The sequence below is a fragment of the Macrobrachium nipponense genome, chromosome 10 (genome assembly GCF_015104395.2).
Source record: "Macrobrachium nipponense isolate FS-2020 chromosome 10, ASM1510439v2, whole genome shotgun sequence".
NCBI lineage: Eukaryota > Metazoa > Arthropoda > Malacostraca > Decapoda > Palaemonidae > Macrobrachium > Macrobrachium nipponense.
The window spans coordinates 28,137,761-28,154,815 of record NC_087204.1 but is presented as its reverse complement, the minus strand read 5'-3'; the positions used below and the strand labels follow the sequence as shown (position 1 = coordinate 28,154,815).

At 50.6% G+C, this 17,055-nt stretch overlaps 1 protein-coding gene across 1 annotated transcript in view; it reads right to left on the bottom strand.

Annotated features, from left to right (window-relative positions):
* Positions 1-17,055, bottom strand: part of LOC135223515 (peroxisomal ATPase PEX6-like) — a 74,873-nt gene that overhangs the window by 27,250 nt on the left and 30,568 nt on the right. Inside the window, 2 exon segments of the mRNA XM_064261965.1 lie at positions 14,933-15,049; positions 16,432-16,540. Coding sequence (XP_064118035.1) covers positions 14,933-15,049; positions 16,432-16,540 — 226 coding nt within the window.

The window sequence follows — 17,055 nt, the reverse complement described above, 5'->3', positions numbered from 1 at the left end:
TACAAGTCTGCGTTGCCTGAAGATTACAGCGAGGCGTGACCTACAGCTGAAAAACTCTTTGGGTCTACCAAGGGAACTGACTCCTCTTACTTGACAGAATCCAGTTAGGGTCTAGTCAATGGGGATCAACCCACTTAAATGACAGAACCTGTCCACTACCCTTGCAAGGAGCTTCAAGCACAAAACGATCACCTAACCAAAATACAAATGTTAATACTCGAAAGAAAGGAGATGCCTCCTGCATCCTCCTTCCCACAACCAAAAAAAAACAATACAAATTACAATAATGGAAAATATTTTAAAAGGATATGCTTCAGCTCCCTGCCCCAGCACTGAATCCGCCAATACGTACGGGCCTAACCCAAAGCACTTCTCATACAATAATTCTTACGTCTTTCAGGTAGTGGTTGGCAAAGACTGACTCACACCTCCAATAAGTCGCCTTCATGAGGTTTTGGTAGGGACATGTTCTTCTTGAAAGCCAAAGACGTAGAGATGGCCCTTACCTCATGTGCCTTGACTTTAAGAAGTCTAAACTGATCTTGGTCACAAGATGCGTGAGCTTCTTTGATAAGGTTCCTTATAAAGAATGACAGGCATTCTTTGATAAGGGCCTACTAGGATCTCTATCGGAACACCACAGGATGTCTGAGTTAGCCCCTTTAAGTTGTTCTTCTTCTGGAGATAAAAACTTTTAAGCTCCTTACAGGGCAAAGGGACCTCTCCTCTTCTCCGATCCAACTAGAGAGGATAAGCTTTTAATTTCGAAGCTCCTGGGCCAAGGTGAAGAGGGGTTTTCATTCTTGGCCAAGAAAGACGGGAGAAACAACGAACACACAGCTGAGTCTCCTTGGAACCAACATCTCCTTCCAAAGCTTGCATTCGCTTCTCTCTTGACGCTCCTTTGCCGAAGCTAAAGCGCAGAGAAACAAAGTCTTCATAGTAAGATCTCTGAAGGAAGCTGAATGGAGAGGTTCGAATCTAGCGGATCTTAAGAACGATAGCACTACAATCCAGGTTCCAACTTGGTGTTAAACAAGAGTTCCTTTTAGAAGTCTCAAACGACTTGATTAAGTCATGCAGATCCTTATCTTCGGAGGATGTTTAATCCCCTGTGTCTGAACACAGAAGATAACATACTCCTGTAGCCCTTAATGGTAGAGACTATAAACCAAACTGCATTTTTCCCTCAGGAAAAATAAGAAAATCTGCTATCTGGGTCACAGAGGTACTGGAGGAGGAAACGTCAAAAAACATCCCACTTCGACTGTAGACCCTGGAAGTGGAAGGTCTACGTGCATTGGCAATTGCTCTTGCAGACTTTGCCGAAAACCCTTAGCTCTGACCAGACTCTTGATAGTTCTGAATCCAGTTTAGACTGAGAGCGGGGAGGTTCTTGTGAAACCTGTTGAAGTGGGGCTGCTTTTTGAGCGATCGACTCTTAGTGGCAGAGATCTTGGAACATCTACCAACCATTCCAGTTACCTCTGTGAAACCAGTCCTGGGCGGGCCAGAATGGAGCTATCAAGGTCATCCTTGCTCCTTCTGACGCTGAGAATTTCCTTAAGAGTCTCCCTAGAATCTTGAAAGGAGGAAACAACATAAAGGTCTAGGTTTGCTCCCAGTCCAACAGGAACGCGTCTACCGCTACTGCTTTCGCGTCTGAAATTGGTGAACAGTAACAGGTACTTATCCCTATCCTCGCGTTCCTGGCAGTTGCGAAGAGGTCCAGATGAGGTCTGCCCCAGATCTTCCGCAGTCCCTGGCATACGTCTGAGTGAAGGGTCCATTCTGAGGGAAGACTTGGTTTCTTCTGCTGAGCAGATCTGCTCTGACATTTCTTTTCTCCCTGTACGAACCTGGTGAGGAGACTTCTCTCCCTTTCCTCCATTTTGCCCACAAGAGGAGCATTCTTGCTGTTTCATACAGGGAGAACTGAGTGAGTACCCCCTTGTTCCCGAATGTAAAGCCAGGGCTGTGGTGTTGTCCGAAGTTGACCTGAACTGAAGACTTCGAACGAGAGGCTCGAACTCCTTGAGGGCTAACCAAATCGCCATGAGCTCTTTTTTTGTTTATATTGCATGGACACCTGTTCCCCCATCCAGGTTGCCTGACACTTCTCTGGATCCTAGAGTCGCTCCCCAACCTTTGTCTGATGCGTCTGCAAATAAGACTAGGTCGGGGTTTCTTCAACCACCGTAAGGAAATGCCTTTCCTTGAAAAGAAGAGGGTCTGCCCACCATCTCGGAAGATCCTCTTTTATCTCGTTCGAGAAATTTTGATACAAAATCTAGGTTCTGAGCACCCAGATTCCAGTTCCGATTCAGGAATAACTGTAGGGGTCTGAGGTGCAAACCTCCCTAGAGAAACTAATTGCTCCAGCGAGGAGAGTGTCCCCAACGGAGACTCATCCACTCCCTCGCTGTGCATACATCTTTCTCCATAGAAAGGTTGCGACCTTCTCTGCATGAGGAACGGTTGATCCTTTCCGGGGCATGGAAAGCCCGAAAAACCTGAGAAAACCATCCGAATCCCCAGATAAATACGATCTTGGCTGGGATTTTAGCTGTGATTTCTCGAATTTGTATCAGTAAACCAGAGAACTCGCTAAAGTCAGAGTGATGTGAAGGTCCTCCAGACATTTCTGCTTCGATTTGGCCCTGATCAGCCAATCGTCCAAGTAAAGGGACACCCTCACTCCAACCTTCGAGGATGAAGCCATTGGGCTACGTTCTTCATCAGCCCTGTAAAGACTTGAGGGGCTGTGGAGAGGCCGAAGCACAAAGCCCTGAACTGAAACACTTCCCTTTCCACATGAATCTCAAGGCACATGAAAATAAGCGTCCTGAAGGTCTAGTGACACCATCCAGTCCCCTGGACGAAGGGCGGCTAATACTGAGGATGGTCGTCTCCATCGTAAACCTTCTCTTCTTCACAAAGACATTCAGGGCGCTTACGTCCAGAACCGTCTCCATCCTCCTGAGTTCTTGGCACAAGTAAAAAGAACGGTTGTAGAAACCCGCGGAATGAGGGTCCTGCACCATCTCTATCGCTTGCTTCTCCAGCATCAGCTCTACTGCTAGAGCAAGGGCCTGATTCATGTGAGGGTCTTTTTGTACCTGGCCACTAACTCCCTTGGGGGTGTGGTGGGTCAAAGGTGGTCTGACACGAAGGGAATGAGGTCCTCCTTTTTTGATTATAGAGAGGGAACCAGTTGTCCGCCCCCCTTCTGTGCCCAGACGTCTGGCAAAACTCAGCAGTCTGGCCACCTACTGCAGTCTGGAGGACACTCGTACTATTTCTTCTTCGCTCTGATAGAACGAGAGAAGGTCTTCCTCTTCTAGGAGGTCTTGTTCCTATGGAGGAAGAAAGCGCGGGAAGAAGGGCCTCCTCGAAAGGGCTCTTGCTTGATCGACGTCTCCTTCTTCGCCTTAGGTTGAAAAGAAGCCTTAGGAATTCTCGCTTAGCGAGCCAACATATCTTGTGTCGCTTTAGCAGAAAGAGCGTTGGAAATGTCATTAATGATCTTCTTGGGGAAGAGTTTGCTGGGAAAGATTTGCCAAATAAACAGCGACGATCTCTGCGCGTGCGACACCGCTTTGGTTAAAAAGGAGCAGAAAACTGCCCTCTTCTTAACAACCCTGCCTGAAAACGAAAAGCGAAGCTATCTCTCCAGAACCGTCTCTCACTGCCTTGTCCAAGCAAGACAACTACTGAATAATAAATCCTCTGGAGATAAAGTCTTGATCCCTCGTCTTCTTAGCTAAGACCTCCTAGCGTCCAGTCGAGGAAGTTAAACACTTCCAGCACCCGGAACATTCCCTTCAGAAGGTGGTCGAGTTCGCTCATTCCCCACGTCGTCTTAGCTGAATTAAGCGCCGAACGACGCGCGGAATCCACCAACGAAGAGAAGTCCGCGTCTGCAGAAGCTGGAAGAGTCAAACCCAAAGGTTCCCCCGACTCGTACCAGAATCCCATCTTTCCGGTCAGTTTGGAAGGTGGGAAAGGAAAAAACTGTCTTCCCCTTTTCTCCTCCTTGGAGAACAACCAATCGTCGAAGCTCTTTGAGCGCTTTCTTCATTGACACCGTAGGTTTCATCCTCACCACCGACGACGTCTTCGAAGTTTTTAGCTGTAGAAAATAAGGAAGGGGGAGAAGGAGGTGCAACCGCCAAAAGAGACTCTCCAAATTATTGTAAGAGGAGTTCCGTCAATCCTCTTGTAACAGGAACCTGAAGAATCCTTCGGAAGATCTTCCTCGGAAGCACCATGTCCTTCTTCCGAAGAAAGACGTTTGGACGATCGGCTGCCTATAGGAGAGCTTTTCCTAGGAGAGCGCCTACCAGGAGAACTCCTACTGGGAGAGCGCCTGCTGGGAGAGTGCCTGTTGGGAGAGCGCCTGTTGGGTGAGAGCGCTTGCTGGGGAGGAGCGCCTGCCGTTCGGGGAGCAGTCCGGCCTGCCGGCGAGCGCACCTGCCGGAGGGCGCCTGCCGGGAGAGCGCCTGCTGGGGAGAGCGCCTGCTGGGAGGAGCGCCGCCTGCTGGGAGAGCGCCTGCTGGGAGAGAGCGCCTGCATGAGAAGCGCCAGCGAGTAGGCCTGTAGGGAGAGCGCCTACTAAAAGAGCGCCTGCTAGAGGAGGCGCGTCTGTCCAAATCCTTGTCAGAGACAACTGAAGGGCTCCTAGTATGAGGAGAGCGTCTATCAGGAATCTTACGCCTGCTAGGCTCTAGGCGCCTGTCAAGTTCTAAGCGCTTGTCAGGCCCTTGGTGTTTGTCCAATCCAACTCGCTTGTCAGGCTCTTGGCGCCTGTCACAAAGCGAAAAGTCTTCCGAAGAAGAACGTCTATCATACGCAAAGCGTTTTGCGAGATACTGAGTGCCTATCTAAACGATGTGCGCCTCGCAAGAAGAAGGCGATAGTCTAGTCTGTCTCTTGCTAGGCTCTTTGCGCCTACTATCTTTTTATTTGACAGATGGCGAACGAATCTCAGGCAGAAGCAAACAAAATCCGGAGAAAAGCGCCTACTAGTCTCCGTGCGCCTATACAGGAGGAGAGCGGCTTCCAGGTGAAGAGCGCCTACTGCGATCTTGGACGGAACGAGAATCCTTGTTCTTGTCAAACTCTTGACGTTTACAAGAGAGGAGCGAGTCTTCGGAGAGTGATGTCTATCCTCCCACCTAAAACTAGGAGAGCGGTGTTCAGGAGAAGAAACGCCTGTCAAGATCCTTACATCTGCTATCGTGAAAGGAGCGCCTGCTCGGAGAGAGCGACTGAGTCTCTCTTTAATGAAAGAGGCTCTGCTGCGAGGCTCTTGCACTTTTTCTGCATTAGGCAAAAAATCCGCAGAATCCTTCTTTGACTTCTTCACCTGTAGAGAGATGTCCTTCTGACGGTGAGAACTCCCCACTAACGAGTTGGCTAAAGCAGAAATCTGCGCCTGTAGGCCGGCCAAAGATGCGCGCTGGCGATCTCTCAAACTACTCGGTCGAGTAGCAGCCCGAGCGCGGAAAGGAGAAGAGGATCCTTGAGATCTCCTGGCTCTCTTACGCTCGATCTCTGGTTCTTCTGAGAAGGATTCGGTGGCTGGAAGGAAGGGCGCAAGGCTCCTTCCAAGCTCTCTTGAGAGGGCGAGATGACTCCGAAGCGCTCCATCTACGCTTAGGAGAAGGCGACGAAGAAGACGAAAAGCACTGTCTCAACACTTCCTTCTTGGCTCTATCCAAGGCAGCCTGGGAGCGAGCAACAGGATCTGCGGAGGGGACGCCTGACCGGTGGGGGTTTCTCCCTAACCTTCCTGCGGCTTTCGACTTTCCTCCTCCACTGGTCTGGGAGAGTCTGGAGAGGTCTAGGCCTAGAAGCGTTAGTGAGCCGGTCAGACGCACCCTCCACTGCACTAGGGGCACTGCACTTATCACTTTCACTGTCACTCTTACCTTTATAAGAGCGTACTTTGCTCTCGTTACTCCTTACTGCGTTCTCCGAACACGAATCTTCGGGTTCCAAAGCTAGGAGCAGGGGCTGAAACAGGAGAAGGAACTACGTCTACTGTCGGGTTGTTCTCAACATCAAGTTCGCTAACAAGAGACCTACTTGAACTCCTGGAAGAAGCCTTACGCGCTCTATCCTTCTCTAACTTCCTAAAGTAGGCAGAAAGAGACTTCCATCTGTCCTCATCCAACCTTTCACACTCTTGACAAGGGTTAACGAAAGAACATTCATTCCCCCTACAGTTCATACACACACTGTGAGGGTCTAAAGACGCTTTAGGAAGCCTCACCTTACATTCACTCTTCGAACATACTCTAAACATAGAAGATTTCTTAAGTTCAGAATCAGCCATTATGAGAAATAAACAAAGAACAATCCAAAAAAACGATCCAAAATAGCGTATGCCAAGCCAACGAACAAAGGGTACATCACCAAATTAGTCAATCCAAGAATCGTCGGTGACGAGAATAAATCCACTATCGAGAGGACTTAACAACAGGTGCTGTTAAGCCGGCGACAGAGAAAAATCTGACTGAAAAGGGGGGTTGGTTCTTACACCTGCCACCCAGCGGCGGGTAAGGTAGATCACCTGACCTACCTGTAGCGTGTGCCGCGAGTTTTGAATTTTCTGTCGTGACGTCAGAGTCGTAAGCTATGTACGTATATATCTGGCAGGGAAGTTCATGTACAAAAATGCTTAATGATGAATATATAGATGGAGATGGAAGAGTAAGTAACCAATGAAAATATGCAAAGACAATGAAGACAGGGCAGAGACAGACCTGATCAGTATAACTCAAGAAGTGCAAAAAACCACGAGTGAAGAAATTCACTTAATATACAATACAATAAAGTGGAAATCTGATGTAAATGGTTAAATGTGAATTGCTAAAAATCATTCAGTTCATTTATTTCATTGAATATCCTTCAAAAGCATTCACTATCCTCAAATTAAAATATAAAAACTTAATTTAGTATTTACTTTTTCAAAATTTACCTCTCATTACAATTACATATTTTGTAACTCCTGTTAGTGGTGGAAGTAAAAGCTACATAATGGGAGGAGGTAAGGTTTGTTTATTTAAAAATGGAGTAATAGTTTTGGCCATCTCAATATGACAATTTGTCCAAAATTGCATTTTTCCTAACTATACAAACCTGAGGTCCTTTTACAATAGGAAGGTACTAGCGGCAGCTGGATAGGTCGTAAGCTTTCGAACAAGGGGTTCGGTAGTTAACTGCTTGTCCGACAGGCGCTGCGCGCAGCGCGCTACTGAGGTAAACAAATCACTTTTGTTTTTCTTTTGGCCCAAGCAAAAAACTGCAGAGTTGAGGGGTGGCATGAGGTGGGGCTATGTGTAAAAGGACCTCAGGTTTGTATAGTTAGGAAAAATGCAATTTTGGACAAATTGTCATTTGTTCCGACACGGCATACAAACCTTCGGTCCTTTTACAATAGGAAGACTCACTTCTTGGTGGGAGGAATCTGAGTCTTTTGTGAACAGACTGGTGTTCGCCCAACCTTGGAAGCCTCCCTGGTCGTAAGAGGCAAGCGGAGGGATCCAAGCCTCTGTCCGAGTTGATCGGGGGTGTGCACCGCAGGATCAATGGTCAGACCTCTGGACCGAGTACTAAGAGAGAGGCATGCGTATCTCTTCGTACCAGCAATGTAAGAACTTGTTCCTGTACAGGAGCAAATATAAAAAGTCTGGGATGGGTTTGACTCTTGTAGGCATCCACTTCTTCCCCCCCTTGTAGAAGGAAGTGGTGGATATTCTGCTCCTATCCCTAGTGAAAGGGATAGGATGGGGCTCTGTCATATAGCTCACCTGCATCTCGTCCTCATCCAGCGTAGTGACGACCATGGCCCTCTGCCCACTAGGTAGAGGGGGGAAAAGATGGGAAAGAGAGAGCCAGTCACTCACTCACTTCACACATCCATCCACACAGTCACACCAGGACTCGATGCTGTTTCAGCCTGCGAGGGTCTGGGTTTAGCTACCCCCCAAAAAAAAACAAACTTAAAAAATGTTTGAGCAGCCACCACGGGTCCCAAGGAAAATGTATCCAAGGACCTGTGGGCGAATATCCCGAAGGTAGAAAGGACGTAAAGGTTAGTCTGTTTAGCGACTCCAAGCACCCCTGCCTTCAGACCTGCGCCACGGAGAAGTTCTTACGGAACGCAACGACGACGGCAATACTTCTGACTTTGTGCAAGCTCTCGGGTACGGGACGTACGGAGTCGTCACTACCATCAGCCTCATACGCCCTCCCCTGATGACCTCACGCAGCCAGAAATGAAATGAGTGTCTTGGTACTTCTTTCTTGGTGACCCCGTGCTAACGAAGAGGGCTCGACACTTAGGCCTGAGGTGTCGAAGTTCTCTTAGATAGCGGCCGTAGCGCCTCACAGGACAAAGCAGCATCTCATCCGCATCATTATCGGTGAAGTCCAATAGGGAGGAATCGTGAATGACTCGAACCTGTCGTCAGGATCGACGGGTTCTGAGTCTTCGCAACGAAGTTCGGGACGAAATCGAGCGTCACAGATCCCCATCCCCTGGAGTGTCGTACATCATAGGAAAGACCATGAAGTTCCCCTACTCTCTTCCGCCGATGCCAGGGCCAGCAAGAAGAGGGTCTTGAGGGTCAGATCCCTGTCTGACGACTCTCGGAGTGGCTCGAACGGCGTTTCGAGTCAGACTCCTAAGGACGAGAGTCACATCCCACGCAGGGGGCCTGAGTTCCCTGGGTGGGCAAGACCTTTCGAAGCTCCTCATAAGCAAGGAGATCTCGAACGAGTTCGAGATGTCCAATCCCCTCAGTTTCAGGAACGAGCGCCAAGCGGGCTCTGTATCCTTTGACTGTGGGGACTAGAGGAGCTTCTCTCGCGAAGAAAAACGAGGAAATCCGCTACCTGCTGAAGAGTGGCTCTGAGAGGAGATAGACCCCGTCTACGACACCAACCACAGAAGACGGCCCACTTCCCCTGGTACACAGCTGCAGAGGACTGACGGACGTTTTCCAGCCATCTCTGTTTGCTGCGCTACGAGAAAAGCCTCTCGTTCGCAAGAGATGGTGGATAACAGCCAGCCGTGAAGACGTAGAGACTGGACTGCTCGGTGGTACGCTCGACGTGTGGCTGGGCGAGAATTGTGCCAAGGGGGAATCTCTCTCGGTTCTCCTGCGAGAAGAGCCAGCAGGTCCGGATACCAAATGGCCTGTGGCCATTTGGGAGCCACCAGGATCATCCTGAGATTCGGGGTGACCATTGCTCGACTGATCACCTTGCGAATCAGGCTGAACGGGGGAAAGGCATAGGCGAAGAGGTTGTCCCACGGGTGTGAAGAGCGTCCTCTGCAGCTGCCCATGGGTCCGGCACGGCCGAGAAGAACACTGGAGCTTCCTGTTGTGCCGGGTGGCGAACAGATCCACGACTGGTCGCCCCCACAGGTCGAAGAGCCTTTCCGCCACGTCCTGGTGTAGAGACCATACGGTCCCTATCACCTGATCCCGACGGCTGAGCGTGTCTGCTACTACATTCCTCTCCCTGGAATGTAGCGTGCCGACAGCTCTATTTGAGTGTGCCTCGGGGCCCACTCGTGCAACTGACCTGCCGAGTCAACTGGTACAACGGGAGAGACACTAGTCCCCCCTGTTTGTTGACGTAGGCCACCACCGTGGTGTTGTCGCACATCAACACCACTGAGTGTCCCATCAAGCGGTCCTGGAACTCTTGGAGAGCGAGGAACGCTGCCTTGAGTTCCAGTACATTGATGTGAAGGTGCTTGTCGTTCTCGTCCCACACTCCTGAAGTCAGCAACTCCTCCAGGTGTGCGCCCCATCCCTCGGTCGATGCGTCTGAGAACAGCTGCATGTCGGGGGGGGAGTGCGCAGAGGCACTCCTCTTAAGAGGTTTCCTGTCGTCCAGCCACCAGGCTAGGTCCCTGCCTCACCCCTGTGTCAGTGACACTGGAAAGCTTGGGGGATCCGTCGCCTGTGACCAACCCTCCTTTAGTCTCCACTGAAGAGACCGCAGGTGAAGACGCCCGTGAGGGACTAACTTCTCGAGTGACGACAGGTGTCCGATCACGACTTGCCATCGCTGAGCTGCCTGTTTTTCCTGCCGAGACGGAGGAACTGGTTGGCCTGCTCCCTGAATCTGCTGATCCGCGAGTCTGCGGGAAAGACTCGCCCTGCTACCGTGTCGATCAGCATACCCAGGTACTTCATCCTCTTGCTTGGGCTCGAGATCGGACTTCTCGAAGTTCACCAACGATCCCCAGATCGTGGCAGAACTCGAGCCAGTCGATCCCTGTCCTGTAGCAACTGCGAGCGGGAGCTCGACAGGACTAACCAATCGTCGAGATTACCTCATCAGACGTATCCCGTGCGAAATGGGCCCAAGCAGACACCAGAGTGAACACTCGCGTGTAACACCTGTGGGGGCGGTTGAGAGGACCGAAGCACAGTGCCCTGAAACTGGTACACCGTCCGTCGAGGATGAAGCGGATGGTACTTTCTGGAGGACTGATGAATGGGTATTTGGAAATACGCATCCTCAAGTCCACTGAAAGCATGAAATCGTTTCTCCCTGATGGAGTCGAGCACTGAGCGTGCCGTTTCCATCGTGAACCGGGTCTGGCGAACAAACCGGTTCAGGGGAGAGAGATCTATCACCGGGCGCCAGCCTCCCGTTAGACTTTTTCACCAGGAAGAGTCGACTGTAAAAGCCCGGTGACTGATCCGTGACGATCTCTACAGCTCTCTTGCTCAGCATGGTCTTTATCTCCTGTCTCAGTGCTACGTCCTTCGATGACCCTGGAACGTACGACTGCTGTTGGACCGGGTTGGAGGTGAGGGGTGGCCGAGATTCGAAGGGTAATAGATATCCCTCCCGAAGGACATCTACAATCCAGGTCTCGGCGCCGTAGCGCTGCCAAGTTGCCCAATGGCTGGCCAGGCACCCCCCCACTTCCGGCCAGCAGGTGAGGGGGAACGCCGTCCCTAGCGTTTCCCCCCTTTCTTCGACTTCTCCCAGAGCCTCCACGGGATGAGGAGGGCTGGGAGGAGGGCTGGTTACGGCTCCCCTTGCCAGAAGTTGAAGAAGACAGAGTCATTCCTCGGGGCTTCGACGCAGCAACCGTCTTAGCCGCCGAGGAAGCGCTAGCCGAGCTCTTAGACTTGGCCGCAGTCCGAGGCTGCCCAGAAGCCTTCGAGACTGCCTGGTGAACCAGACGGTCACTGTCGTCAGTGCGCCGTCTGTCCACCGCAGCGTCCACCATCTCTCCTGGGAAGAGAGACGTGGAAACTCCCGTAGAGGTCCGTTTCGAAGTCCCAACGCCGCTTCACGCCCGGCCGCCCTGGAAACCCGAGTAAGGACAGCGTCCCTTCGTCGGAGAACCAGGTTGGCCCACAGGTTCACCGTCTGGTGGGCAAGGAAGGAGATGGCTCTTCCTCCAGACTGGCAAACAAGGTCTCCTGAAGGCCGAGTCATCTTCGGGAGAAATTCCCCCGGAGTTGGCTGCGACCTTAGATACTGTGAGGGACCACAGATTCTAGCCAGGAGACGGCCTGGAAAGCTGCCATGGCGGTAGATTCCAGGCCGAGTGCCTCTTGCTGTGAGAACCACAGGTTCTCGGACAGGAGCTGCTGCAGAGACACACCCGGAGTCAGCCTGGCTAACTCCGGGTTCACCTGTTTGGGCGGCATCATCGGGTCTTCAGATGGCACGTAAAAAACCGCCGCTGTTCGTAGCAGAGGAGGTGGAAGCAGCTTGCTCGACCTGCCAGACTTTGAGCGAAACCGTCTTGTCCGGAGACAAGCGATTCAACCTGGTCCAGCACTGAGTTTGCAAGCTCCGACCGCGGCAAACCCACCGTCGGTCTGGGTTCCCTCTTCGGGCCCCAGAACGACTCGAGCCGGGACGTGGGCTCGGATGGTGGGAGCGGTGATCCTTCCCCGAGGTCGTTGTGCTGACGAATCAGCGCAATAACCTCGGCAAAGTTCCTCTGGATCTCAGGAGTGACTGCATCCTGTGGAGTTGGACCGTCCCAGTCCCTCGAACAGGAGCACCTCCCGAGACCTTCCTCCCTCAAGGAGAGAGCAGCGACAGCCCCCTCTCGGTCTCCTCCAACCACCTGTGCGTACGACCTGGCTGGTCCGAGAACCGAGCCTGGTACGTACGACGCGGTGCGGGATCCTGAGGGGCGCACCCCTCACGATCACTCCTCAATACCCTCCCCTCCCGGTGTAACCTGAGGAGGTTGAAGGTATGGGAGAGGAAGACCTGACGCTCTCTCCTCGCTCGCTGGTAGGACCAGCGGCCTTGGAGGACTGCAGGCGATCGCCAACCCGCGGTGGCGATCGAGCTGCAGACCTAGTCGAGCCGTCTCGCTGTGGAGAACGGCTGGACCGAGAACAGCGGCCCGGTCTCGTGTGTCAGAGGAGCTGGTGCTGGTCGCCGTACCCGATCGCTCTCTGTGAGAGCGACGGTCAGGCGACCGGCGAGCTCCACTGTCACGGTGAGATCGGTGCTTATCCTCACGGTGCGTCAGTTCGCTGGTACCAGCCGTGGCTGGTGCCGGCGAACGGGGGGACCTCTTCCCAGCCTCAGCCCGTGGCCGGTCATGGACCGTCACGTCCGCCCGGGTAGCCAGCTGCTCGCCGCGAGAGCGAGCGAGAGTGGCCTGGTGTGAGAGTCGCGTGAGCGGCTGTCACCAGTCTTCCGCTCCGTGCCGTGAACCTGACGCTGAGCGGACTCAGAGGTCTGGTTCCTGGCTGCACGGTCGCTGGTAGGCGACCGTACACTCGGTACCTCTCGCGAACGAGTGGCCGAGCCGGACCCTGCTGCTGTGGCCGAACCACTGACAGCAGGTGAGGAAGTGCCGGTGTTAGCCGGCACTCCTCTGGTCCCCGTAGTCTTCTTCCTTGCGGAGAAGAGACGGGTCCTGCTCCCGAAGGAGCAGGGCGACCAGCGGAAGAACCCCCGTCTCACCAGAGCGAGACGGGCCCTTAGAAGTTCCCGAAGGAGACTTCTTAGGGGGGGGGGAGGCGACCTTCTTCTTCTCGGCGGGGGTAGCCTTAGAAGAAGAAGGGGAAGAGGCGGGCAGACGACGACGACGACGAAGAAGACGATGAAGACGACGACGACACCTTCCTTCCTCTTCTTCTTCTTCTTCGTCAACCTCCTCAGGACCGACGTCAGATCTGTCATCCAGGACGGAGCCGGGGCTGCTGTTGCCGAAGCAACAGGGCCCAGGACGTACCTGTCCGAACAGACCAGCATCGGGAGCAGCGGCGCCAGGAACAGGAACAACATCAGCAGGTGCGAGCATCACGAGGAACGGTAGACGAGACAGCAGGAGCAGGTACAGGAACGGCAGCGTGGTCACGGCAGGTACGGCAGACTGTGTAGGCGGTCCAGATGGGCGGACCAGCGGCACAGACATCCTAGGTACCGGTGGGAGGTCCAGGGGCGAGCTCTTCGGGCACACGAAGTCCGGTCGCGGCAGCACGGCAAACCCAGGTGGCGGCATCACACTCCCCCGAGTTACGGCGACTGGCCCCTGCACCGATGTAGTGGGTGGTCACAGAGACCGCGTGCTGGGTGTACACCAGGTGAGGAGGTGAAGCGTAGCCGGGTGTTGTAAGGGTCGTGGTGGTGGTCGAGACCGTTGCATGGGTGACCGCCACGGCGCCAGCGAGATGGTTAGAGCAGCCCCTGGACACTCGGCACGCCCTGCCACCCCAACGATGCCCACACCTGTCCGAGGTCATCCTTCGCGGCAACCGCACCTGAGGAGGCAAAAGTCGGGGTGAGATTAGGGGGATCCTCTACCCGCTCGCCCGAAGACGAACGGATAGAGGACCCAGAGTACAACTGAACGTCAGGGTATCTAGCGCCCTCCTCCACACTCGACAAGTCAGGGGAAGAGAAGGACCTAGACCCCCCACCCCCCCGAAAGAGGGGAGGCGCGAGACATGGAAGTTGAACGGGCGGCAGGAAAGAAGACGAAGTGTCCGTCACCAAAGGAGTCGCGGGAGAGCTTTCCGACGACTCCTTTGCAGGCCTTCGTTTCTCCTGCCTCATACATAGTCCACTGCGCCTCCGACCAATCATTACACACATCACAGGGCTCGGCTCGGGTGCATTCGCGCCCCCCCCCCCCCGACACCGAGCAAACATAAAAATATGAGGGTCAATCTCCGGGAAACGATCTGAACTTCCCGCATTTACGCCCTTCGATACCCGGGCAAAGTCTCCGTGGGGTAGCGAGGCGAGGAGATTCCATCATAATCACTAATGAAGCAGCAATTAATATGAAAAAAAGAGAATAATTGTACTTACAATAACTCTTTCACACACAATTACAACCAATACTTAGAAAGCAAACGACGAGAAGCGGGCAGAGAGCGTCGAACAACACGTCCATCCACCGCGAGGCCGAAAGCAAAAGTGATTTGTTTACCTCCCAGTCGCTGCTGCGCGCGCCTGTCGACAAGCAGTTAACTACCGAACCCCTTGTTCGAAAGCTTACGACCTATCCAGCTGCCGCTAGTACCTTCCTATTGTAAAAGGACCGAAGGTTTGTATGCCGTGTCGGAACAAACGTACTTGTATACCAAAGTTCATTATGTATTATCATTTACATTAACTTGATTTCTTCTTACATTCTCCTACCCTTTGTCTTGAGCGTGCCATTCTGTCATCCACTATAAGGTCCACAAGCAAGGATGTATGGCAAAGTTCATCTCATACCCATCAAGTATTGTGGATCCCCAAAACATTATAAAGTGCTGCAAAATCTGAACATGTGATATCATACTAAATATATAGCGTTAGTGGGATAGCAGAATGCTTTTGCATACACAGACTTGAATCTTATTAGATCAACAATTTCACAAATATATATATATACTACTACAAACTTTGGGTTCCTTACCTTCCAGGACGCAACAGAGCCGGATCAATAAGATCTGGACGATTTGTAGCTGCCACTACAAACACATCTGCTGTGCCTGCTACGCCATCTAGCTCTGCTAAAAGGGCGGATACTATTCTGGAAATAGGAATATAAATAAAAGGGTACAGTACAATAACTTATGCAAGAACTATATGGTATTTTCCTCTAAAAATTAACTATCTAAATTACAACAGTGAATTTTGAGACTACATATCTTGTTCAGTCAGCAATATCCTCTTACTAACAAGATCCTCCATCAACCATTTTTCACTGGCACCTAAAAGTACAGTACTCTGAATACATGTGACTTGAGTCTGCATGTTAACCCTTTGAGGATACGCGGGTGAAGTCAAAATATGTCTGTGGCAAGACACTCACCCTTCGCTTAGTGAAAATCTTTGGCAATAATTCTTTTTTTTTTTTATAGCTTCATACTTCTGCTATATACAGTAGTCCCCCGTATTCACGGGGGATGCGTACCAGACTCCCCCGTGAATAGTTAGAACCCGTGAATAGTTGGAACCTCTATAAAAATGCTTGAAATAGCCTATTTTGTTGGTTGAAACTCAAGAAAAAGCCACTAAAATATTGTTATACCTGGTTTTTTAATAGTTTTATCACAAAAAGAGCATTTTATCATGAAATTGATAAAAAAATAACCCAGAAATTTGTGGATATTTCTCATAGAAAAATACTGAGAATAGGCAAATTTCCCAAAAATAATGGGGGGGATATGTTCCAGAGAGAAATCCGCAAATCTGGAGAGCATGAATACAGGGGAGCCCACTGTAAGTGAATTTGGTGTTATTTTAAAGCTAAAGAGTTTAACTTTAAATCAATATTTAAAATTGCCAAAAATTAAAAATTAAAAACTGACATCATGAGAAAAGGCTCTACGTATATTTATTATATGAATATAACAAAGCCGCTTATTTTCTTGAGCTTAGTAATAATCAGCACCATATCTCAGAATAGTATGCCTGAATAATTGTTTTGATTTACCACTACCTGACTATCATCTTCACTAATTTTCAAAATAATAATCACTCATCTCAATACAATTATCATTAAACAGTATTAATAACCTTAACAAGACCAAAGACACAAGTTTTTAGGATCTCATATGGCATGCTGAAAGAATATGTCCATGAACAACAGGTGGAAATTACTGCAATACAAAATTACAGAAACTGTACTGCTACAAGGCAAGAGATCAAAGAAAACAAATGAGAAGTGGAAAGTAGGAAGCAAAACAACAATGCAAAGAACCTTTGGCACTATCTAGAGTGGGCACACTGTAGGAGGTATGTACTTCCCCTACAGGGCTCTCTGAACTAAAAGGCATCTAGGGGAAGAGGACAGATTTCGTGAAAATGACATCAATTTGAAAGAATTACCATAAATTGAAAAATTTTTCACTGATACCTGAAAGAATGCTTCTCTCTACAAAATCTTTCTGTGCGAACTGAACAACCTACCTATCCATAACCCCACCAGAATCTCCTGAACGACCGCGGTTTGGTGCTAAAGAGTCCAATTCATCAAAGAATATAACACACGGAGCTGCTGCTTTGCCACGGGCAAATACTGTTAATGTAAAGAAATTTATTAATCATCCACATAAATACATTACCTCAAAATATCTAACCTCTATGTCAAGTTAAAATTATATAGGAAGCTAGCTACAGTACACAGCTTAGTACCTTCAATTTATGACATAAGCATTGTGTTAACATAAATATGATATTGTTATAATACAATAAAGTTTCATACATACTTACCTGGCAGATATATACTTAGCTAAGACTCCGTCGTCCCCGACAGAAATTCAAATTTCGCGCCCACTCGCTACTCGGTAGGTCAGGTGATCTAACCTGCCTGCTGGGCGGCAGGACTAGGAACCATTCCCGTTTTCTATCATATTTTCTCTCTTCCAACCCTGTCCTCCTGCGGGGCGGTGCCTGGGGTGGGCCATTAATTCGTATATTATCTGCCAGGTAAGTATGTATGAAACTTTATTGTATTATAACAATATCATTTTCATACAATGAACTTACCTGTCCAGATATATACTTAGCTGATTGCCCCCCTTTGGTAGGCGG